The 26,485-nt window shown below is 38.1% G+C and overlaps 4 protein-coding genes across 6 annotated transcripts in view; all 4 read left to right on the top strand.

The window, feature by feature from the left end:
- LOC143738614 (5-hydroxytryptamine receptor 3A-like) overlaps positions 1–4,210 on the top strand; it is a 115,821-nt gene extending 111,611 nt beyond the window's left edge. The window contains exon 10 of the mRNA XM_077230625.1: positions 4,017–4,210. The gene's annotated coding sequence lies outside the window, so the exon portion shown is untranslated. The remainder of the gene's footprint in view (positions 1–4,016) is intronic.
- The window catches only part of LOC143738619 (5-hydroxytryptamine receptor 3C-like), a 69,336-nt gene that overhangs the window by 5,119 nt on the left and 37,732 nt on the right, over positions 1–26,485 (top strand). For 2 of the 3 annotated variants that reach the window (XM_077230638.1, XM_077230635.1), the window contains exons 3-4: positions 175–379; positions 3,144–3,275. In XM_077230638.1, the coding sequence (XP_077086753.1) occupies positions 175–379; positions 3,144–3,275 (337 nt within the window). Of the gene's footprint in view, positions 1–174; positions 380–3,143; positions 3,276–3,689; positions 4,231–26,485 lie in introns of those variants that run through there. The other variant, XM_077230636.1, reaches the window with a different exon arrangement.
- LOC143738577 (E3 SUMO-protein ligase ZBED1-like) lies at positions 11,005–12,239 on the top strand. Its single transcript, XM_077230569.1, has 3 exons — positions 11,005–11,123; positions 11,321–11,435; positions 11,599–12,239. The coding sequence occupies exons 1-3, from the start codon at positions 11,055–11,057 to the stop codon at positions 12,237–12,239; spliced, it is 825 nt and encodes a 274-aa protein (XP_077086684.1). The 5' UTR covers positions 11,005–11,054.
- Positions 15,305–16,332, top strand: LOC143738576 (uncharacterized). The gene is made up of 5 exons (XM_077230568.1): positions 15,305–15,574; positions 15,686–15,747; positions 15,833–15,924; positions 16,028–16,146; positions 16,261–16,332. The coding sequence occupies exons 1-5, from the start codon at positions 15,305–15,307 to the stop codon at positions 16,330–16,332; spliced, it is 615 nt and encodes a 204-aa protein (XP_077086683.1).

Here is a 26,485-nt window from a genome sequence, read left to right as displayed (position 1 = left end):
ATCTAACCGTGACCTTAGAATCGAAAATGTAATCGAATCGAGGATTTGGAGAATCGTGACACCCCTATTACTTACATAGCCAACATCAAGTCCATTGTGATACTAATGTTACTCATAATCTCTCTCTCTCTCTCTCTCTCTCTCTCTCTCTCTCTCTCTCTCTCTCTCTGACAGATCAACATAAAAAGGAGACCTCTACTGTATGTCATAAACATTATAGTACCGGTATTTTTCTTCCTCATGCTGGATCTGGCCTCCTTCTTCATTGTCGGAGAAGACAAGCTGAGCTTTAAAGTGTCTTTACTGCTGTCTATTTCTGTGATGCTGCTGATTCTTAGTAACACACTGCCCTCTATGTCTCAAAAAATGCCTCTGATAGGTGAGTCCAGTGTTGTGCAAGTTACTTCCAAACTGTAATACATTATATATTACTTGTTACTGTTATTTAAAAGTAATTCATTACCTTAAAATATTACTGTCTCAGAATTGTAATGCGTTACATTACTCCTGTATTACTTTTCAGTTACTTTCACCAAAATAACTATACAGAATTATAACTTAACATTCTAAAATGACTAGGGCTGTAACGATATGCGATATGAAACCGAAATCGCGACACTCCGATATACGAACCTGTGTCGCGTGTGCGAAGTCAGAATGGCGACACACCCCTTCCAACTCCCAGCGTTATCCATACCGTCCAGATCCAATGCTACCACATCTTTAAATTACTATTAGTATTATTTGAAGTTAACTTAACATTATAAAATATGTAGACCTACACCACAAAACTATTTGAGGATAAATTATTTAAAATTTTGGAATTCCAGCGTTATGGACATGACATTTGCAGACTTGCAGTCAAAACTTATATAATTAGCCTATATAAATTCTCAGAAAATGCATTAATACAAAAATATTGAAACGTCTGTTTATCCATAGGCTCCTCCCAGAAAGGAGTCCAGACATTAGAAAAATATCAGTCTACACACGCGTTTTATATTTAATATTAGGGAAATCGACAGTCATGTGTGACAAAAAAAAATCTTTAACTTTTAGGAAGCAACGATTTTTTTTTTGTAATTCTGTGAATTACACTGCGCAAATCTAATGAAGAAGGGTTGGCTCTATACAGAACATAAAATATTCATTTTATTTTATTTTTCGTGTTCGCATTTATGAGGAAAAAACAATGTTACAGACAGTTCTCCGTTACGGACGCGACCGCTCTGAAGCGGCACTAAAAGACTGCTTTAAAACTTTCACTTACACAGAAGACACGAAGCCTTTCTTTAAAGTGAATTTCGTTTTGTATTAATTGTACGGACCTGAAAAATATATCTATATTGAAATGTCTACTTGTAAACAGAACAATTCAAAACGAAAGAAAACAGACTGCTCTCAGCTTATGAAATGAAATGTGCATTTCTCTCTGGTGCATTCACTAGCCTACTGCGAAGATCACGAGTCAGCATCGTCAACTTCATCTTGACTTTATTAATAAACAATCAACATGTCTCCTTGCTATATTTGACATATTCATAATCATTGCTTTTGCCGGTTCTTTGTGACAGCTTTTAGGTGCTTTATCGGCAGCGCCGCCGCCCATACATGAACGCATCACCACCGCATCAAAAACATGATTGCGTGATGAAAACATGAAAAATACCACAAAAACATAGCCTAACTGTTTAGAAAGAAAACACAGAACGAATAGCCTAATGCGCATACGTCCATCTCGCGAATGTAGTCTTCTTCATGCCATCTTCACCATTAGCCGCTTTTCCTCTGGCCAGCGCGAGCACAGAGGCCGAAATCATACCTCATGGCACTCCTGTACAAAATAAGTCGCTATACAAATATATCAGACGCTGCCATTTAGTCTTTAATTACAGACTTGGACACCACACGCGGCTATTGACTGACCACGAACAGGTAACTTAGCCTACTTGCATCTTTCATTCGTTAATGTCTGGCGGTCTTGCTGTTTTTTTTTGTTTTTTTGTTTGTTTTACAATTAAAACTAAAAGTTGTAACGCAAGCCTTACCGAACATGTACCGAGTAAAATATTACTGGAAATTGATTGACGCGTTACTCCCAACACTGGGTGAGTCTAACTTTGACCAGATTATTTAATATCATATCGCTTATTTTTTGAAACACAAATTAAATCACAACAATCAAAAAATATTAATTAACTTAGAGTATTCTCTTTAAAAGAACTACACGATTAATCATATCGCAATCACGATGTCAAGCCTATGCGATTATATGACGCAAAATGCTGCAATTTTATGAAATAAATAAATGCATGTGTGGACATGACAACCTCTCTAAGAGCTGTTTGCCCATTTTCTATTCCACTAATAAAAAGAAGACCAGTCCATTTCAGTTTAGGCAGTGACACGTGTGGCGCACACAGCAAACACTCCAGTGTTAAATTAACTCTCCTAGGAGTTTATTGAATTACTGGAATTGAATTATAACAGTCAGATGAACAAAGAGAAAAGGTGACCTGCTGGTATTGTTTTTGTTTTAACAAAATCATATTTTATTTGAAGCACTGAACTCATGTAAAGCCTGATCTCTGACTTAAATTTATATTATTGATTACAGCATCAATGTAATTCTACAACATAAGATCAACAATTTTCAATATAATCATAAGAATTTCTGAAAAGTACGTCTGATGAAAACTAAAAACAATCTTTATCTTTGGCACACACAGACATCAGGAATCAGTGTATTTTTCATAATCTCAACAATGGTGACAAAAAGAATATTCAATTAGGAATAGGAAATTACTAAAACAATTCAGATTATAATTTTTTCATACCGCAATGCATGATGGGACCTATGAATGAGTTTTGATTGCTCACTATAATGGTGGTTACAATCAAATCAATCGGTGGTTACCGATCACCATAACGGAGACTTAAAATATGAGTGTTAAATTAACAGTCAAGAGGGTTAAAGTTAATGAGATAATTAAGTGATTCATTAAGAGATGATTGAGCATTATTGAAGACACCTGGAAGAGTAAAGCTATTTTTAACACTAGCTCTTGAGTCTTGATTCAAATAAACTCCTAGGAGAGTTAATTTAACTTAACTTTTTGCTGTGTGTTTTGATGTTTTCACAGGGATTTACTGCCTTGCGATTTTCTGTCTCATTGGCATCAGCATTGTGGAGACCATCTTTGTGAATTATCTGAAGGCTAAAGGAGCTAAGAAGAAATCAGTGGAAACAACATCTACTGATAGTGGATCAGATGGTAAGAGTCGACACCGCATCTGAATATGAGGAATATTTTCCTGTAGTTTATACTTTTACTTCACAAATTAAGGTTTATTTGTGAAATAAAGTTTTCGATTTATTTGCTTTGTCACTTTGGTACACATACAAAGAATAGCAAATAATATTAATCTTTGGGTAAATTCGACTCCATGAAAAACAAGCGAACTTGTTCCAGCAACAGTTTGGATAATGAGTGGATGGATGAAAATAGCACATGTAAAACCATGTAATTCCGTATGAAACAAGCCACCCCAAAACCACATGTGAAGTTCATTTGTGTTTCTATAATGGAGTATCAACAAAGATTACACAACAAAAAGTTGTACACATATGAGATTATTCAGACAAAAGTGTTTATCCAGAGCCATGCTTTGCTTTTTTCCTCTCACAGATCATGTAAGAAACCAGCAGAACCTTCCAGCCTCAGTTAGAGATCAGAATGAAGGGCAGTCTTATACCCTTGACAGTCTGAAGCAAATCTTCACTGGGTGTCGAGAAAAGACATGTCTGTCCTGAACCAGAGTGGCAATAATCATAGATAAGGCGTTCTTGGTTCTTTACATAATCACTGTTATTGTGTTACTGTCTGTGCTTGGGAAGTTTTGGATTACATAGTGATGTCTTATACTTGAGATATCACACAATACTAACTTTTTTATTTAGAGTTTATATACGGTTTACAGATTTTAACAAAAGAATACATTGGCAAAACACAAAGATGCAGACAGAAGACGCACTCAGTGATAGACTCACACACAGCAGAGAATTAGATACCGATTTTTTATAGAAAATGTTTGGTCACTATTATGTTGATCAGTGTTTGTTTCAGTTGGGTAGTTTGATAACTTTTTATTTGAGTTTGTGATCTTTGTAACAGTCTTTATATAATTTGTTGCAAAGAAAGACAGGAAGATAAATTCCTTCTTTTCTTCTTTTAGTTCCTTATTTCCTTCTTTTAAATCAACTTCTTTTCTGAAGTTGACTCTGAGCTGCTCACTAGGGTGGTAACAGGTATGAAAGTTACCACTTGCTTACTTGATCCCCTCTCTACAAGCCTGTTTAAATCCTGTTTTGACTCATTGTGCCCAGCTGTTCTTGGCATTGTCAACGAATCTTTGTGTTCTGGTGTTGTTCCAGCAGCATTGAAAACTGCTGCTGTAACGCCTGTTCCGAAGAAGCGTGATGCAGAGTTGGATAACATAAATAACTATCGCCCTATATCAAATCTTCCATTTCTGGCAAAAATTTTGGAACGTGTTGTGGCTTTGCAGCAACATAGTCATCTTACAGTAAATAATCTTTTTGAGCCCCTTCAGTCTGGTTTTCGAAAAATTTCATAGTACTGAGACAGCCTTGGTCAAGGTCACCAATGATCTGTTAATAGCCTCAGATTCTGGTTCTCTTTCTATTCTTATCCTTCTTGATCTTAGTGCCGCTTTTGATACGGTCAATCACAATCTTTTACTCAACCGTCTGGAAATTGTCTTTGGTGTTTCTGAGACTCAGATTTATATTCACTCTAAGCCTGGTCAAAATCTGGATGTTCCTTTTTTAACACATTGTATTTCTGAGATAAAAACATGGATGTCTCAAAATTTCTTGTGTCTCAATAGTGATAAGACTGAGTTCTTGGTTATTGGCACTCCTCATCAGCTTTGTAAGGCTGGTTCACTAATTTTGAACATAGATGGCTCTGATTTGGAGGCACAGACTAAGTAAAAAAATATGTGAGTTATTTTTGATTCTAGTCTGTCCTTTGACTCTCATGTGCGGTATATTGTTAAGAACTCTTTTTTTTCATCTCAGAAATATTGCCAGACTCCGCTCGATGTTATCCCTCTCGGTGACTGAAAGGCATATTAATACAAAATTCTGCTGCTAGGATCTTGACTGGAATCAGAAGAAATGAGCATATTACACCAATTTTAAAGTCTTTGCACTGGCTCCCGGTCAGGTTCCGAGTTGACTTTAAAATCCTTATGCTCACATATAAGGCACTGCATGGTCTGGCACCTCAGTATTTGTCTGCGCTTTTAACTTTATACACACCCAAGCGTCATTTACGCTCTTCACAAGCTGGTCTATTGGCAGTCCCACAGACTCGGTTGCGTACTGTAGGGGATAGGGCTTTCTCATCCTATGCTCCTAGGCTTTGGAATGCATTACCTCCAACTATCAGAGATGCACAGACTTTAAGTAATTTCAAATCTTTATTGAAAACGCATTTTTTTAGGTTAGCTTTTACTTGACTTTTATTTTATTGTATTTTATTTTTGTTTATTTTATTTTTCCTCTGAGTGTTGTATTTTAAATTTGCTTGGTTTATTATGTAAAGCGCCTTGAGAAGCTGCTTTAAAGGCGCTATATAAGAATAAAGTTATTATTATTATAAATTATCTGGTGATATAGTTTCCAGAAGCATAAACAAAAATTCTTAACTAATCTCACCATTGTTGATATTCATACACTGAATCTTATTGTTTGTGTGAGCCTTAAAAACTTTTTTTTTCTTTGATTTCCCCCCCCCCCCCCCAGGATCTTATGCTAATTACAGCAATGCTGTAAACCAGGGGTACCCAACCCTGCTCCTGTCGACCGACTGTCCTGCACAGTTTATCTCCAACCCTAATTAAACACACCTGCCTTTAATTTTCAAGTGATCCTGAAGACCTTAATTGGTTGCTTCATGTGTGTTTGATTAGGTTTGGAGATGAAGTGTGCAGGGCAGTGATCAGCAGGAGCAGAGTTGGGCATCCCTGGTGTAAACAATTAAAGTAAGAGATCAGTGGATGTGAAAATTATTACACCAACAGTTGATGTAACAGCAGCATTTCACCTATATTCTGAGTTATAAAAGCCAGGTAAAGGTAAGCCATTTACAACTGCCAAATATTATTATGAAATTAAAAAAGTGAGGGTCAGCTTTCCAACTAAAGCAAACACTGTTCTCCTTAATGGTGACTTAAAATTGTGATTTTTCTTCTTAAGTGATTCTGCTGGTTAAACATCAGGTGTCTTCAATAATGCTCAGTCATCACTCGATGAATCACTTAATTATCTCATTAACTTTAACACTGAAGCAGTGTTATGCAATCCTGTGAAGCAATCCTGTGTAGAGGATATTCAAGTTATTGGAATGAGTCAAGTTCCCTAGCGAATAGTGGGAATCTTTGTTATTGGTTTTTGGTAATCAACCTAATTTGACTTCTGCTAAACATGTTCCATTAGTTGAAATCGTCATTAATGAAAATGTGTTGTCAGGTTCTGGAACATTACCTTTAATAATGATATGGCCTCAATATGGGAAGTGCAATGTTATGACAGTTAGACGATTCCAATCAATGGGTGTTAGACAAGGAAATTCAGTAATTAGATTAGGAAGGAATGGATATTAGGCTGAAGGTGAAACACCAATGATTTGAGGGACATGAGTGGGTAATTTGCTCACGCTCTTCAATGTTTAGTCTATCTCTTAATGGATCTGCAGTTTGGGAAGTAAATCCTTCAGATCAAGCCACATGGCAGGTGTCAGAAACACAGTGGTGTATTTTACATGATGAAATAAGTGAAAATATGATATAGAGGGAAGTTGTGTCCAATTCCTCCTGATCCATTTTGTGTTGAGATATTCTATCCTCTTTAATTGGGTGGAATTCATGTTCCACATGTGCAATTGTTGCAGTTAGATCCACAGTGGTGGAATAATGATTTGGTAGATGATTATGAACTCTTTGAAATGGTTAAGAGTGTTAAAGGAAGTGTTAAGGCAGCTCAAGAGGGGGGAATTCAAGTAATGGGTCATGTAATCGTAGCAAATGGAGTAGCTAAATTGATGTCCGAGAGGAAATTAGCACGAATTCCAGGGAATTTATCATGGTATATATAATAGAACTCATTATATGTGTTACTAGAAAGAAAATTACCAAACCTGTCAAATTGGTTATTACTAACCAAATGGATAGAACAGAGAATGGGATATACAGAGTGAAATGGGAGATTTTACACATGCTACATTACTTACAAAACACAACTTCACAAACATTTAACAACTGATTTTTAACCTCAAGGGATATGATCCTTTAACATCAACGTTTATTTTAGGTTGCTATTTTGGCTAGGAACTGAAGGAGTTAAGAACTTATCGAGTTCAGGCACTGGCAGAAGAATTATTAGTTTTTCTTTTCTTAGATGATTAGTTTTTTTTTTTAATTGCATACACATAGACATTAAATGACACATGGTATGCGGGAACATAACATGGGTTGAGGTTCTTTGTTCTTTGTTTTTGTTCTCGATTCTGTTTCTATTCTTCTGTCCTTTGTTTATTTCTTGGTCTGCTTGTCCTTTCCCTCACTATCGCTTCATTAGCTGGAGTGACGTTTGGAACTGAATGTCGTAGTTCCAGAGGAGGGATTGAAGACTGAAATTTCATCTTTTAATATTGTTTTATTATTATCACTTTTTATTAATATTCATGATCAGTAGTTTTATGTATCTATTCATAATCATTTGTAATCATTGTATTTTGTGAATCACAGTGTTCTTGAATGCATATGTGGGGAGAGAGACTTTGGGTGACTGAGTGTGTGCAGAAAGAGTTAGAGACTTAAATGTATATGAAGTGTTTTCCATAGAGCATAGTATATTCATTCCTATGTAAAAGGGAACCACATGTTTCTCTAGAAATGTATGTGTTTCTATGGTAATGCAGTTTTTTTTAGTCAGCATATAAAAACTGAAAACTCTTTCACTGTCATTCCCTCCTATGTCTTATATAAAATGGTAAAATAAATACGAGAGATCTCTTGACAAAAAAACTGGTGTCTGTTATCATGAAATTAAACAACAGGGGAAAAGCAAGATTTTTAAAACTACACAGCAAAAACTTGTGTTAAATTAACTCTCCTGGGAGTTTATTTGGTTCCACACTCAAGAGTAGTGGTGGGCAGATTGAGGCTTTGTGAAACACAAAATTATTTTTTTTAAAGTAAAAAGTATTGTATTGGTATCGGTATCGGCAATACTGACCCTATATGCATTTGGTATCGGATCAATACCAAATCTTGCAGTATCGCCCACCACTAGAGATTGTAGCTCTGAAATTCTACAGTTTGAGATCCAACAACAATATAAGCAATTTTGAAAATACTTTGTCCAGAGAAGCTCTTGTGTTTGGACACACATACATGAAGAATCAGCATATGAATCTCAACAATGGTGACAATAAACAAAATAGTGACAAACAGATCAAGTCTGAACATCACAAAACAAGCTACTAAAGTCCCAACAAAACAATAGCAAAATAAAAGCAAAAAGGAAAAAACAATGAAAATTAAAGGACAATTCAGCTGCATAATTTATTCGTGCTGGAATGCATGATGAAGTGAGCCATGGATGCGTTTTGATTGGTGGCTCCCATCATGCACTGCAACATAAAACATTTGTGTGATTGTCACCATTGTTGAGATTCATATGTAGATTCTTGATCTCTGTGTGTGATTTGAAAGTCTTCAGATTATTAAAACACTGTTGGAATTAGCTACTGTACACAGTAAAATCCCCAGAGATAAATTAATTCTGTTCAGAGTATTGAAATAACTTTGAATCAAAGTTAAAGTTAATGAGTTACTTAAGTGATTAATTAAGTGATGATTGGGCATTGATGATGAATACCTGCTGTCAACAAGTAGAATCACTAAATGAAAGAGAAAAAACAGGAACAGAAAAAAAGAGAAACAAAAGAACTACAACTGCCTTCTAAACACAGCCTTAGATGAAATCAAATTAAGACAAAATACATTAAATCTGTGAAGATCTCAGCAGAAGAGGATTAAACAACTCCACAAACAGCATTACCAGCTTCACTTATTACTGACCAGATTTACTTTATTTGTGTTATACGTCTACAGAAGTTTTTATTGAGAATTAACTGAGGTTTAGTTGTTGATGATTTACTGAAAATGTTTGATCACCATTATGGTAATGAGTGTTACCTTTAGTTGGGCAGTTTGACTCTTGACTAGTAGTGGGAAGTTCAGATTATTTTACTGATTAGGATCTTTGAGTCTCGTTCGGCAAAATTTATGAATTTTTTTTTTGAGTCGTTTTGTTCATTCTGTCCATTTCAGCATAATATAATTAAAATGGCATGATAAATATCCCAACACATCTACTTATGAAAATGTTGACTACATTTGTAAAAAGAATAAAAATAAACTATAAGGGAATGCAGCCAAAGCCAAATTATAAGAAACCTAAATGTTTTATTAATTGATTAGTTGTTTAGTTCAGGCTATTGCAGTCTGATTCTGTTAGTTCACCTCACCTACTGATCCGAGACGTTCTTTCCTTTGCAACTTCATATTTATCAGGTTAGTTCTCCTCTCGTGTCTCGAGACATTAGTTGTCGACTCGCCAGTGTCTGGCTCTGATCTGTCTGCTGGGCCGACCGTGCCATGTGTGATACCGCAGGGCCGTAAAGGGAAATGATTATGATCTTTCGAGTCTCGAGTTCGGACAGGTTCGAGTCTTTCGTTCTTCCTGTCAGTCCCATATAGGCTATGCTGTCAGTACCGGAAAGAGAAATGATTAGTTCATCTGGTTCGGGTTCGGATGGGTCAGAGTCTTTCGTTCTTCCTGTCAGTCCCATATAGGCTATGCTGTCAGTACCGGAAAGAAAGTTGATTAGTTCATTTTCTTCGAGTCTCGAGTTCGGGTTTTAAATCCTTCGTTCTTTTGTCACGTGACCGCTGGTATCTCGCATCAAATACTACATTAGATTTGTGTTATTGACTGAGTCTGAATGTATATTGTTTTATATTTAGGAATTAAAATACAAAATATGTGCAATAAACATTATCTGAAAAATAAAAGTTCCATCTTATAAATCTATTTGTCCCTGTCCATCTCTTTTCTAAATGTTTCTTGTGCATCTGTGGTGTGGTGTGTGTTTTATTATATATAATACATTAATTAACTACTATTATATTACACATTAACTACGTGCTTGTTTGTAAAAAGTTTGTGAATTAGTAGGCTATTCAATACGGTGACAAGTCACGTGACAAAAGAACAAAGTACTCAAACCCGAAGACTCGAAAAAAAATGAACTATTCATTTCTCTTTCCGGTACTGACATCATAGTCTCTATGGGACTGACAGGAAGAACGAAAGACTCGGACCCGTCCCGAACCCGAAGACTCGAGAGAGATGAACTAATCATTTCTGTTTCCAGTACAGATTCAGAACCCATATGTTGTGCAATGCGCATGCGCGGTCAACACAAAATGAACAAATCACTCTCTGAGACAACTCGGTAGTCCCGAGTCATATTAAAGATTCGTTCAAAATGACACATCACTACTCTTGACTTTTATTGCGAGTTTGGGGTTTTTGTAACAATTGTTAGTGATGGTAGTGTGACGCTGAAGCTTCGATACGTGCTTCGAAACCCTGAACTACAAACCTAGAGAACCACTGCTTCAAAGCTTGCTTTGGTGCGAAAAAAATCATGTGACATATGACGTCCGAAGCAGCAAGTGCTTCATTGCCTGAATGAATCATCTGACTGGTTTGCGGTCCAATCAGGTGATTCACTGGAACGGCGCGTCTCGATTCTGACAGGTGATAGGTTGAAACAGTTTTGAGCGCCTTTTAGTCTTTATAACCACTCTAAACAGTGTACAATTTGTAGAGTTGTTGTAGTAGGTGTGTTATTGCTGTCGAGTTGTTGGTGTTGCGTTTGTATTGGATCATTATGGAACCAGCCAGGAAGAGAGGTCGTTCTGACATGTGGGAACAGTTCAAATTGATCGCTCCTGATAAGGTGGGTGTTCTGGCTGTTTAACATGTAAAGTGGGAAAAGTAAAGTTTATACAACAGTGACTGTCTGTACAGTAGCCTTCTATAGTTATGGTCTATATTAAGATAGCATAACAGTAAAATCATGTACATGATTAGTGTAGCCAGTAGCTATCAATAGACTCAGATTGCATTTTTATTTACAAATTGCTTTCTTTACAGGTCCGGTGCTTGGTGTGTTCAACCGAGCTGAAGTATCACGGGAATACTTCCTCCATGATTAGGCACTTCACTGCCAAGCATGGAGCTGCTAAAAACCATGAGAACACAAATCAAGGTAGGCTATGTATTATATTATTATTACCTAGACACACTTACACAATCTGATATGACTGCCTTGACTCATAGGTCTGCTTCATTTAAATGCAGTTTCACATAAATCCTTAATTTCTTTTATTAAAGTATTTTTAATTTCTTTATGTCTTATTTATTTGTCTTAGTGGACTGGAAGCGAGAGCTAGATGAGGCTCTCGTGAATATGGTGGTGAAGGACTCGCAGCCCTTTTCCATCGTGGATGACTGTGGCTTCAAGGTGTTTGTGGCATTGCTTGATCCCACATACACTCTTCCATCCAGAAAGGCTCTTAAGAACATGGTGGTTCAGAAATATGAGGAGGAGAAAGCCAAGGCCAAGGCCATCATGCAGAGGGTGGAGGCTGTGAGCCTGACTGCTGATATGTGGACCTCCATTAATATGGATGCATATCTAGCAGTGACGTGCCATTATGTGGATGATTCTGTGAAGCTGGCCACAGTCCTTTTGGGAGTGCTGCCTTTCCCTGAACTTCATACAGCTGTTAACATCTCTGCTGCTATGAGGTCAGTCATGGAGGAATGGGGTATTGAAGGCAAAGTGACCTCAATTGTGACAGATGCAGGAGCTAATATGGTTGCGTCTGTCAGAAGTTTAAATCTCAGACACGCACTTTGCTTTGCTCATTCCCTAAATTTAGTGGTGAAGAAGAGTCTTGATGCAACTCCATGCCTAGAAAACCTACGCACAAGGGCACGAAAAGTAGTGACATTCTTTAAAACTAGCACAACGGCAAATGAAAGCTCAAAGAAGTACAGGAGCAGATGAATCATCCAGTGAAGAAGCTTATTCAGGAGGTGGACACACGCTGGAACAGCACCTTCCTCATGCTACAACGCCTTTATGAAGCAAGACAGTCAGTGGGGGCAGCTCTTGCAACGCTGAAAACAGATGTAAGACCATTGTCTTCAGAGGACTATGAAACAGCTGCTGCATGCCTGCAATTGCTTGCCCCCTTTTACCAGGCAACAGTAGAACTGTCTGAGGAGAAGAGAGTGTCAGGGTCAAAGGTTATCCCAATGACAAAAATGTTCATGCAGTACCTGTATGAAACAATTGGAAAAACAAGCCACAACACAGCTAAATTACTGGGACAGAACTTGGTGACAGCGATGCAAAACAAGTTTGAGACTACGGAGAACCAAACAGCACTGACCCTTTCGACACTGTTGGATCCTAGATTCAAAACCATAGGATTCTACAATCAAGTACAGGCACAGGCATCAGTAAGACGACTAACAGCACAATGCTCACAACTGATAAGATACACACCATCACATGATTCACCTACAGAAGAACAGCCCTCCACATCAGCTCAACCAGCACCTGCAAATGTTGAAAATCCATCATCCACAGGTAAAGTTATAAATAGTTAATTGATGAAATTAAAACCTTTCAGTACTGATAATTATCATCATATTTGTCTTTCAGGTGTTAACCTTTGGGAAACTCTGGACAGAGATGCTTCTGAAGCAAGGAGGGCAAGGAATGCCACAGCAGATGCTACAGTGGAGGTGCAGAGATATATGACTGATCCACCAGTAGCAAGATCAGAAGACCCACTGGCGTACTGGCGAAACCATCAAAATGTCTGTTTAATCTTATGAAAAAAATTCTTATGAAAAACATTAAAAAAAAATTATGTTCGCCAGCATCATCTGTTCCTTGTGAGCGAGTGTTTTCCAAGTCTGGAGAGGTTGTGAGCAAAAAAAGAAACCGACTCAGTCCAAAAACTGTTGAAAAAATAATGTACCTCAATAAAAATCTTTGAGTGTTCCCCATCCCAAAAATCACCCCCTGCCATAGTTACACAAGCACACCCAACCTATGCCATATTTTCCAAGCACTCTCTCCTAAATAACACAAAACATACATTTATCCATTTTTATTTGTAAATAGAACATTATGCTCAGCATTAGCGTGTGCATCAAAGAGTTCTCAAAGGAAATATAGTTAAAAATCCAAGGGTGATCTTAGCAAAGATGCTTCAGAACTAAAGTAGTTTCTCCAATACTGCTCACTGATTAATTTCACTGCAGCCTTGCTTTTCGCCAGGAGAGGTCGCTGCAACTGAAGCTTCGAGTAATGAACCCATTTTCGAACCAATTGGCTCAAGTGGTTCAGTGCTTCACAAAAGCTTCATTTGGCCATCACTAACAATTGTAACACGTAATTTGTTACAAAGAAAGCCAGAAACAAAGATGATCAGGTGATGTTATTTTCAACAACAAAAAATAGAATAATGCACTTATATCATCACTTTCCAAAAGTGGTTATTTGAATGTTAAGAGATTATCATCACTAACAATACTCTCTTGCCACAGAGCAAACATTCTAAATTTTGATTTTTAAAATACATAATGGGCTTTTTTTTCTTTTTGAGACACAGACATCAATAATCAGCATATGAATCTCAACAATGGTAACATGCTTCATGCCGCAATGCATACTGGGAGCCACAATAGTATACAACTCATGGCTCCCAGGATGCATTGCGGCATGAAACATGTCACCATTGTTGAGATTCATATGCTGATCCTTGATCTCTGTTTCTTAAATAAATAAATCCCCCGATTATATATTTAAAAATGTCCAATCTGTGGTGAATATAATCTGTTAACGCCAAATTACCACTTTTGGACTGTGATGAGATAAATGCATCACTAAACTTTTTGTTGTTTAAAACTATATCACCTGATCACCTTTGCTTATGGCTTTCTTTGCAACAAATCTCGTGTTTTGGTAAACGCAATTACAAAATCCACAAACTCGCAAAAAAAAGCTAGTCATATTGCCCAAACAAAATGAAACACTAGCCACCATAATGGTGACTAGCCATTTTCAATAAATCGTCAGCATCTAAACCTCTGTTAATTCTCAATAAGAACTTCCGTAGACGTCTGACAGAAATAAATTCAGTCTGGTTAGTAATAAGTGAAGCTGGTAATGCTGTTTGTGGAGTTGTTTAATCCTCCTCTGCTGAGATCTTCAGAGATTTAATGTATTTTATTCTTATCTTGATTTCATCTAAGGCTGTGGCTTGAAGTCAGTTGTAGTTCTTGTGTTTCTCTTTTATCTGTTCTTGTTGTTTCTCTTTCCTTCGGTGATTCTGCTTGTTGACAGCAGGTGTTCATCATTAATTCCCAATCATCACTTAATTAATCACCTAAGTATCTCATTAACTTTAACTCTGATTCAGAGTTATTTTAACTCTCTGTAGAGGGACCAAATGTTCTTTGAGCAGAGTTAATTAAAGGGCACCTATTATGCCCCTTTTTACAAGATGTAATATTGGTCTCGGGTGTCCCCAGAATGTATTTGTGAAGTTTCAGCACAAAATACCCCACAGTTAATTTATTATAACCATTTTAAAATGTCATTTTTGGGGCCTGTTTTAAAAAGAGCTGTTTTGGTGTGTACCACCTTAAATGTAAATGAGCTGCATATCCCCGCCCAGCCTTTGGATGAGGGCGTAACTTGCAAACCTATCACTGCGTCAAAAGGGGTGTATACGGGAGAATCCAGACAATGAATATGCCCGCTAAATGTGCTGTTTGGCAGGGATCTTTGGAACTTTGTTATGCGTACCTGTAAATGCCCGCAAAGGCCCGAAAACAGGAACTTGTCTGACCACATGCTGTTAGTTGATGGCTTGGGTTTGTAAATGCTAATTTGTTTTGGGACTGGCAGCTCAAGATTGCCCCTATTCCCCTGCCCCCCTCATTAGTATTCAGGAAAGGTGGGCTGATAAGTGCTTTACATTGTGTCAATCTACAACAGAGACTGTAGACCCTGAAAAGCAGTTTGTATCTGGGTGTCCTCTGCTCTTCAAGATGGCTTGCAAAAGATCGCTGGAGTTTTACGGAGAGCAGAGTAGAGATGTTACTCCTTTACGTCGGGACAATGTGGCTATTCAAACTCCGAGTCCGAACGAAAACAGACTGGTGTATATGGTAAATGCAAGTTTGAAGAGGATATTTGAAAAGCTGGAGACGATGGACAAGAGGTTGGATAAGATGGAGGCTGACATCAATGAGCTCAAAGAGGCAAAAGAGGAGCCTGCTTCAAAGAAATTAAAGAGAGCTGGGAATAATTCTGTTGCGGTAAGTTATTTTCTGACCGTCACAAACATTTGGCGGTGTCCGCTTAACTTCGTGTGCTTTATTTATTAATGTATTTGAATTGAGCCCTCATACTATGTTGGATGTTTACAGGAAGCTGTACGGAGATTGCACAATGGGGAAAACAGCATACACAAATATGACCCACAGACAAGGTATATCTTTAAAACTATTGTTTCATAACAGTCCTTTCTTCTAAATTATATTTTTAATCAACCTTCTTTAATTACTGCTCCACAGTCTATCCTCCCCCCACAACCTTGAGGTCACAACCTATCTTTTTAATGGCGTCTCCATGGCTGTACCGGACGTAGATCCTGCTGTTGTTAAAGGTAATTCACAAGAGAATGTCCCAAGGCTACAACTATTTAACTGTATAGATTAGTTAGTTATAAATAAACACATTCTCCCCCCTCACTATCTTCCTCTCTCTAGCATCCTGCAAGACGTATTTTGAAACTGTTAGAAGGGGTTACAGGATGGCCCAAGATGAGAACAAAGACAAGATGGAGGACAGCAGGATCATTGTGCGCATGAGACAAAGAAAAAGAAGAGTAAGTGTAAATAAATATAAATCTCAGTAAAAGACTCAGCCTGGGAGAGGCTCCCATCCCAACCAATTTGATATTTTCAGTGGTTTAATTACTTTTTTCCCTCCTATTTTGCAGCTGCTGAGCAGCAGGACTGACGTTCTCCAGACAAGAGGAAGAGGCAGCTATCTGGAAGACTACAACAGTTGACCACATGTCTGAAGAGGAGGATGCTATCTTGGATGGAAAGTCGGTGTGGGTTGTTCGGCCTCCAACCCGTAGTACAGTTTTGTCTGCGCTGTGTGGGGTGCTACAAAAAAGACTGGAAGTAGACCAGAAGTACTTGGGAACTCATCATGCACGAGTTGGTGCAGATCGAGTCGTGGTGGAGACCACAGAAGCTAGGCCTGTGAATTATTTTAGTATTAGTATTATCTAAATATTATTCTATAGTATAATTTGAATATTCTGTTGTTTTTTTATATATAGTATTATTTATATTATAAAGTATTATTTATAGATTGTATTATATATAATTCGATATAGTTTTCTATATATACTGCATTATATATTCTATACAATTCCATATTGTTATCTATTTATAAATTGTATTATTTATATATTGTACTATTTATATATTCTAAAGTATTTGTATATTATATTGTTTTCTATATATTATACACAGGCCTTATATATTATATGGGGTTATATATTGTTTGACTAATAGTAAAGTGTATTCTGTGCTAATGTATTTTTATTTATAGAATTTTGACTGTGTGTATATATATATATATATATATATATGTCATGTGCCCAGTGTCATTTACAAATAATAAAAATAACAAACTCAACTTTGTCTATCTGATTGTCTTGACATTATAACCATGAACACCAATGATAATAAATATTAATAATGAGTAATAATAAACCCAAATGAGGCCATAAACTGGACCAATAGTGTGGGGGTTTAGAGGAGGGACAAAGCATTGAGCAGCCAATCCTATGTAAGACCTCTGACCAATTGAAGGAGGCCACTGCCTTGTGTCCCAAAGGTGTGAAATGCTAATATTCCCTTGCATTGACCCCGACCGGGGGATTATTCCCCATGGTAACTGATGGCCCTTAGTGGCTCCCTGCTGTGCCCCAAACTTGGTACATATCCAGGAGTATTCGGGATTGTGTGACGGGACAGCAAACTCCCGTACACACGTTTATTTGTGGAGTACACAGGAGTACTCAGGAGTTTTACATGCCCGATTACAGCACTTTTCACGCAGTGTATGGCAATAAACCTGCAATAAACAGTCGGTAGAAGCAGAATGGCTGACAGTGAGAGACCCGCTGTTTTGTATGGCATTCAGCCCTACATATTTGAACCAGAATCAGACCCAGATGATGAAGAGACTCCGGCAGAAGAAACACAAATGAGAATGGACCAGGAAGTCTCGGAATGGTTATTTGATACATTTATGTACTTATAGAGTTGTAATCGCGTCCCCTTTGCAATTAAGGATGTGCAACACAAACACAGACACACACAAACTGTGATAATGTTGGCGCAATTTTTTGAAACTACAAACTCAAGTACTGTGATAACGTTTGATGTACAAACGAAATTACATTATGCGAGGGACATGTTGCGTCATGTTTACATTACTTGTCGTACAGGTGCTTATGTGGCAAATGTGAGAAGATGGCTACAGAACATGAAAATATATGTGTCACCGGGTGAACAAACCGGGAACCAAAAAAATTGTGGACTCGTTTCCAGGGGGAAGGAATGCCGGTGTAACACCGGGCCGGTGCTGGGTTTACCTGTCATGGCCGCCGACCATAACAAGCGCCAGCTGAAGCCAGTGAGTAGCGCTTCATTGAAGCATGTGTCCGGGAAAAAGGAGTATAAAGAGAGGGGCTTGAAGCACAGTAGCGAGGAGGAAAAATGCTTGGGCAGTAGGAAAGCTCTACAAGAGTGCGCGAGTGGATTGTAGCAGCGGCAGTGAGCGGTGACAGGTGCAGAAAGCAGCGGTTTAAGACCTGATCAGTGTTCTATGTTGAGTCCCCCGAGACATGCTCATTAAGTGAGTCTTTTAAAAGAAACCACGAACAGCAACGCAACGAAGTAAGTGAGAAAACTTCACAGAGAAACAAGGAGAGTGACTGGCAGAAAAGAGAGTGGAACCCCGCTGTAGGATTCACGCGATTCACCGAGGGAAAGTTAAGTGCACCCTTTTATGATTTACCTTCTTGAGAAAATCACATGTAAAGATTTACCATCACCAGTGTACGACTAACCTGTGTTTGTGGGCAGTGTGTGTTATCCTGTTGACAGAGCAAAGAACAGTAATGGTAACGGCTGGGAAGATCGCTGAATCCATTTTCATCTTCTGAGACCACTATTCCTTGGATCATTCACCCTATGAAGAGAAGAGAAATGAGTTGATTAATCACTGTGAAGGTAGAGTAAGTTTGCAGTGTCTGAAAGAGTGAAACAAACACGTGTGGAGATTTACAAGAGTGATTTATGCACAAGTGTGGGGAGATCAAACAACTGTGTTTTCTCTGAGTCTCTGACGGATGAAATTGACCCATAACTTTGAAGATTCGTTCAAACTGATCAATCCCCTCTGCTGTTCTGTGAACAGAGAGTCTACCGCTGCATTCTGCTATTGTTGTCCTGTGGTAAGCGAAGATTCAGTTATTAACTGTTGGATTCTGTACTCACCATTGCTGTTCTGTGAACAGAGAAATTCTGCCGTCCGCTGCTGCATTCTGCTATTGTTGTCCTGTGGTAAGCAAAGACTCAGTTATTAACTGTTGGATTCTGTACTCACCATTGCTGTTCTGTGAACAGGGATTCTGCCGTCCGCCACTGTATACTGCTATTGCTGTTCTGTGAGTCTGCTGACTGCTGTGTTTGATCCACTGTCTGTCCCACGAGCTGATTCAACGAGTCTGACGACGAGAAAAGCCACTGTCTGTCCTACGAGCTTATTCAACGAGGCTGGCGACGAGAAAAGCCACTGTCTGTCCCACAAGCTATTTAACGAGTCTGACGACGAGAAAAGCCACTGTCTGTCCTACGAGCTGATTCAACGAGTCTGACGACGAGAAAAGCCACTGTCTGTCCCACGAGCTATTTAACGAGTCTGACGACGAGAAAAGCCACTGTCTGTCCTACGAGCTTATTCAACGAGGCTGACGGCGAGAGAAGTCACTGTCCGTCCCACGACCCCACCCAGAGAGGAATATATTTACCTGAAGAACGGAAGAATACCTACCAGCACTCCCCTCCCTGTATCGTACCAAAGCCACAGCCCCGAACGTCCCTGCCCCTGCTTTTATCCCTTTTTAATTTTAATAAAAAAACTTACTTTTTAAACTTACCTTGGTTGTCTGTCCTCTGGTGTCTGCTCCTCCGGAGTGTGGTAAATAACCCTTGGCCTTAACATCGGTGACATATGCTGCAGGGAGATAGAAAAGGTAACGTTATTAATTTATTTACATTTGTAATTGTTGCAAAAAATAATACGTGACAAAGCTGTCTGAAGCTATTTGTTGTATGGAAGGTTACAAGACGGATGAAACAGCAATTTTGATGTCTTGTCTTTACAGAAAACATGCAGAGTTTTTAATACAATATCTTTAAAAAATATATTTATAAACGTGTGGTTACACACTATACAAACAAGGTTTAAATTATTACACAGACATCCGACGACAACCACAACTTTAGACGCATTTGTTGTTGAATTGGCTGACATCGACTGAAATGACTATTTGCTCAAAAATCATAAAATACACTTACTTCTACTGGAGGTGACGTTGGATCGCGAACAGTAGGCAACGATCCAAACTTGAGGATTAACTTTGAAACAAGACCTGCTTTTGAATTGACCCTCGTTCACAAAACAGTCTGTCAGAAAATGATTCGCGCAAACATAAATGTATTTTGGAAGTTTAAGTGGCGCCTTTCCTTCCTAAATAAAATCCATCCACTGCGTTTTCAGTGGCTCCGATGTCAGAAGTAAGTGAAAACTACTATGAACATTATTACATCCCACAACAGAACAGTTATGTTTCTTAGGAGACATTTTCGACAAGGCTGCACAAATCGTCAGAACAAACACCGGCTGTGATTGAAACAATGGAGGATGGTGAACAGATCACCGAGGGTGGGGTCTTTGCCAAAACCACAGTGTCAATCAAACCACATCGGTGGGGCTTGCTCAATTCTACGTCACACTGAGCCGAATCTTAGAACAGCTCGTTTTGAGACAGTGCTTATGATTTATTGAGATTGAAAAAAAACACTGGGTGGATTTTTATCATTCTAGGGTGGTTTTGCTCACATACTGCCAACACACATTTATTTCCAAACACCATGTAAAAGTGAATTTTGCATAATAGGTGCCCTTTAAACTCTGGGGATTGTGCTGTGTAATGAAGATGAATAATACATTTTTATAATCAGTTTATAAACAGAATTGTAGGATTGGATTTGATCTAAACATTACAATCATGACCAGGGCCCATATGTATAAAGCCACTCAGAGTACATTTTTTGTCTTAAGTGTGTCAAAATTCTAAGAATGACGTCATTTTACTCTTATTCTTATTCTTAAGAATAAGTGTGATTCATAAAGGTTCCTAAGTGTTAAGACTAGGTCTCAGCTCCTAAATTATTTAAGAGAGCTGGAGAGGTCTCCTAACCAGTTAGGAGTAACAAGATGGCAGCAGAGAGGAGGAGGCCGCGCAGTTTACAACAACGAAAGAATGTGTTGGAATTATATGATGACAGAGAGTTGATCAAACGATACAGGCTTGATCGTCAGGGTATTATTTTTGTTACTGACCTAGTCAGAAATTCAATAACTTCTCCCACTGTAAGAATCAATGCCTTAACTGCAGAAATCAAAAGTTATAATGACTCTGCGTTTCTTGGCGACTAGAAAAATGCAGCAATGCACCAGTGATGACTTAGGGCCATCACAGTCCACAGTTAGCAGGGTCTTAAATACCACTGTTGCTGCACTAACCACACCAGACATAGTAAGGCAGTTCATTGACTTCCCAACTGACCTTCAAACTATACAGCAAAAGCAAGCAGGTTTTATGAGGATTGCGGGTTTCCCTGGAGTTGCTGGAACCATCGAGGGCACCCATGTACGCATCATTGCTCCAAGTATAAATGAGGAGACATACATCAATCGAAAAGGATTCCACAGCATAAATGTTCAAGTCGTATTTGATTTCAATTACAAGATCCTCGATCTTGTGCCAAAATGGCCAGGGTCAACACATGATGCTCGGGTTCTTTCCCAGAGTGGCCTCACTGGGTTATTCGAACAAAATTATGTTCGCCCTGGATGTCATATGCTGGGAGACTAAATTTACCCTTTAAAACACTGGCTTCTCACCCCTTACATAAGACCTCAAGGAGAACAGCAGCTCAATTATAACAGTTACTGTACTGGACTGAACTGTAGACAAGATACCAATTTTGTTCAATGAGTGCATTCTTGACTTATCTGACCTATGTTCTTTTATTGTTTTTGCGTCATGAAGAGCACACAAAGTAACAAGAGCCGTGGTGGAGAGAGGAATTGGACAGCTGAAAAGAAGATTCCCTGTCCTTCATGGAGAGATTCGACATTCACCTGAGCGTGCTTGTCGCATTATTATGGCTTGTATCCTCCCATTGCTTGATGATGATGATGATGATGACGATGATGAAAGTGACGATCATGGTGATGATAACAGTGATCATGATTATGATGAGAATGATGACAAAACCACCGAACACACATTACAAAGCATTTCGGGGGGGGTATCATTCAGGGACCGCTTTGCTAACTCACATTTTGGGTAAGCAAACTTGTAGACTATAAGTAACAACAAACAAATGTTTCCTTACACAATTTTATTACACAAAGCATATGTACAATTATTGAGTATTCTTAATTCTTTTCAGTTTTAGGGAGTAATATTCATTTAGAATTTCCAGCACTTAATTAGCAATTTGATCTTTTTTCTTTTAAGGGACTCAATGTCGTCCTCAGTGGCTGCGCCCTGTGCAAATCCAGTGTCTTGTGAGGCAGAAGGCTCATCTGGAAGACACAGGGAGATGTCCTGAGATGATACAGGAGAAGATGCATCTGATGGACCGGCTCCAGAATTATCCACACTACATTCACATGCAGAAAATATTAAACAGTGCAAACATGTTTATTCAATTCAATGTGGTGATTGAAATACTATCAATTTATTAAAAAGGCACATTACATGCATACATTATTACATCCATCATTTTCTTCTTACCATCTTTGTAACTCCTTCAATTTGAGAAGTGCAGGGTCTGGGGCATCTAGAATGCCACAAATAGAGGGATTGGCCGTACCAAGTATCTCCTCTACTATTTCGCCAATCTCAGACAGAGGTTTACATGGAGGGCCCCCACCTGTTTGACAAGAACTCAGCTGCTGACCACATGGAGACAATCATTTCATATAAAATGGTTTAATAAGCTCAAATAAAATGTACCTGTGGCTCGCATGCTTTCTTTATATGCTGCAATTTCCTTGCGTGTTGTTGCCAACACATTGTACCACCTTTTCTCACAATCCTTTGGTGAACGTCTTGTCCGAGGAAATCCGACTGCATTTACTGTCAGTACAATATGTTGCCATGCCTTTTTCTTTTTTTTGCTTGTTAAAGTCAGACTGAATTTTCCTCTTATCACGTCCTTCCATTTAAGGACTGACTGCACTAGAAGATTTTCTTCCTTCGACCAGTTTGGTTTTCTTTTTGCATCAATTTTTTACCAATTTGCAACTTTTGTCTTTCCTTTATATACAGCTGTGAGTGCAATTTTTAGTTATGTGATTCATCAGCTTAATTACTTAAATAGCATCACATTTGTCCATTTAATTAATGTGTTGAAACTCTATTAAAATTGTGTGAAATAAATGCATGTATACTTATTTGTAATCTTTTTGCACAAAGCAAAAATGAATTATTCTAAATAAATTGAAACATTGAAATAATTGTTATGTCTTAATTAAATAATGAATTAATTGTGTCATGCTGCTGTGACCTCAGCCTTGCAGGCTCACTACTGGCTGATTTAGAGGTTCAGGGCGGACATTGTGGGTTCACATCATTGTAGTCCTTAGTTCACAGCACTTAAGTCCCACTTCAGTCAGCACTCAAGAATCAGTCGTATACTTTACTGAAAGTTGCTTTTAACTGCTTTATAAATGTCTCCTACTCTTAGAAAAGTCCCACTCTTTACTAAGTATTTTCTGACACTTAAGTCAAAGCTTAAGACTATTCTTAAGAGCATTTCTTGGAAGTTTTATACATACGGGCCCTGGGCTTCATTTCCCAAAAATATCTTAAACCTAGCTTGATCGTAGAACAATTGCAACGAATGGTCTGTGCAATCAACTTAGGCTTATGATGCTTTTGGAAAAAGCAGCCCAGATCATAGTTTCTCTTTCCACAACAAATGTGCTTTATGAACACAGAGTTGAAAATGCCAGAATAATACACATTTTAAAAAGAAATGGGTCAAGAGCCCAACTAAAGCAAACACTGATCACCATAATGGTGATATGAAATTAAACATTCCATAAAACATCACCATCTAAACTTCTGTAAATCTAAATAAGACTGTGTGTAGATGTATGAGCGAAATAAAGTTAAACTGGTGTACAAATAATAAGTGCAATAATGTGTAATGGCTCAGAGTCAGTTGTTCTTGTGTTTCTCTTTTTTTCTGTTCTTGTTGTTTCTCTTTCCTTCCATGATTCGTCTAATTAACATTAGGTGTCACCACTAATAGCCAATCATTTACATTTACATTTAGTCATTTAGCAGACGCTTTTATCCAAAGCGACTTACATCTGAGGACTAAAGCAAGCGAGTCATCGTGAAGAGGGAAGAACGACGCAAGAAGTGCTGAAAATACAAAGTTCAGGCATTGCTCAGAGTAGCAAAAGCCAAACAAGTAAAGATTTAAAAGGGAAGGAAAGATTTAAAAGAGAAGAATTTTTATTTTATTTTATTTTTTATGTTAAGTACTCACGGAAGAGATGAGTTTTCAGTTGTCTTTTGAATGCTGTCAGGGATTCTGCATTACGGACGAGGGTGGGGAGATCATTCCACCAGCATGGAACCGTAAATGAGAATGCTGGTGAATGCACAATGAATGCAATCATCACTTACTTATCTCATTAACTTCAACGGTGCTTCAATGTTCATTTTTAACACCCTGTAGTTGGACCAATATGTACACCAGGAGTGTTCATTTTCACACTGGGGATTTTGCTGTGCAGGATCATGTTGGATGCATTGTCAGTCACCATGCACTGAACTTTGGAGGTTATTCCCCACTCAGCCATTAACAAGCCTTTATCCTCCATGAGATGCTGGGCTGTGTGGGTTTGGTAAAACCTCCTTATACCCAGTACAACAGTTGCCATGTTTGCCTATGGTATTATGTAATGGCAAGTTACACCAAGATATCCATCCATATGCATGGAGGACCACATGTCAGCTGTAAGGCTAACAAATTCAGCCTTTTGTAGGTCCTCCATTGTCTTCACCTTGGTTTTGTTGTACCTTTCGCTGACCATTGTTCTAAGCACCTTCTGGGATGGCTTAGACAGCAAAGAGCTTGGATCTAGCTGGTTCACAAAAGCCCTGAAACCCTCATCCTCCACGATGGTGAAGGGCTGCAGATCCTTCACCACCATGTTTAGAAGAGCCTCATCCATTTTCCCTCTGTCTGCCTTTTAAAAGAGAAGATAAAACATACTTTCAGACAAATACATTGAAAAAATAGTAGCCTACTGTAAAAGTAGCCTACTGGTTCATTATTTGAAAACCTTCCTAAACAAAGTTATGTTATGAATGTTTATGCTCAGTGTGCAGAGAAAGATTAAATGGAATGTAGAACTACAACTAGGGCTGGGCGATATATCGCATTACATTGTTATGCGCATCTCGTCAGTAAAGCCGGTTCCTTGATTAGTAGTTAATCGCCTTCACCTGCTTTCAGATGAAGCGGCATTTACAACAAAGAGCCATAGTTCACTGACGAGCTGAGCCATATCGCATTAATATCGCGGACGTATCGCCAGCGATAATTAATGCGATATGGCTCAGCTTGTCAGTTAACTATGGCTCTTTGTACACAGCAAAAACTCCAGTGTTAAATTAACACTCCTGGGAGTGTATATGAGTCCACAAACAAATGATAATTTAGACGGAAGTGAATCAATCAAAACTAACTTTAGCTGGAAAAAAACATTTTTCAAGAACCACTATAAAACCAAACCAATCTCTGTTACCTTAAATTATATGTGTATCTCTGTAAAGCTGCTTTGAAACAATCTACATTGTTAAAAGCGCTATATAAATGAGGATGACTTGACTTGACTTGACTCAAGAGTGTTACAGTTAATGAGATAATTAAGTAATTAATTGAGTGATGATTGAGCATTATTGAAGACACCTAAAGCAGAATCACTGAAGGAAGAAATCTAAAATTGTAAGCCACCGTTATGGCGATCAATGTTTTCTTTAGTTGGGCTCTTGACCCTTATTATATTAACTTTAGATTTTGTATGGTTGTTGTATCTGAATTATAACTGCCAGATGAACAAAGAAAAAAAGTGATCTGATGGTGTTGGTTATAATGACAATCATCATTTGAACTTTATGTTTGTGATTTATGTTGTTGGTTACAGTATAACTGTGATTTTGCAAACTATCTCAATAGGTTTCACTTTTCAGATCACAGCATGATTATGCTAAAACATAACCAACACTATCAGATCACACTTTTCTATGTTCATCAACTGGATGCTTTTATTCTATGTATTTCTATTTTTTATTCTTATAATTTGTAGTATTATTATTTGTATATGTCCACTGGAAGCCTCAGTACCAAAACAAATTCCTTGTGTGTGCAAGCACACTTGGCAATAAAGCTCTTTCTGATTCTGATTCTGATTTCTGATTTGACTGCTATAAATTACTAACAGCAGATCTGCTGAGATCTTCACAGATTTAATGTCTTCTTTTCTTTTCAGTTGATTTAATTTAAGTCTGTGGCTGAAATTACTCCATATTTAATATACACAGATTTTTTTGGCTACGATAAAGTCTAGTTCTGGTTTATTTCTTTGCTCTTGGCTGACATGTGGCATTGCTATGCAGAGGCGTAAAGTCCAGGTTCATAAAGTAAAAGTCCTTCTCAGTATTTTGTTCCAATCACCTGGATTTGCTAATTCAGACAGGAGACAGAACTAATTAGTGAAATCAGCTGACTGAGTTCATGGGTGGAATAAACATATGG

The sequence above is a fragment of the Siphateles boraxobius genome, unplaced genomic scaffold (genome assembly GCF_051911475.1).
Source record: "Siphateles boraxobius isolate OS27281-9 unplaced genomic scaffold, OSU_SipBor_1 15, whole genome shotgun sequence".
Taxonomy (NCBI): Eukaryota; Metazoa; Chordata; class Actinopteri; order Cypriniformes; family Leuciscidae; genus Siphateles; species Siphateles boraxobius.
Note: the sequence above shows the minus strand (reverse complement) of the source record. Positions and strands in the feature narration are given on the sequence as shown.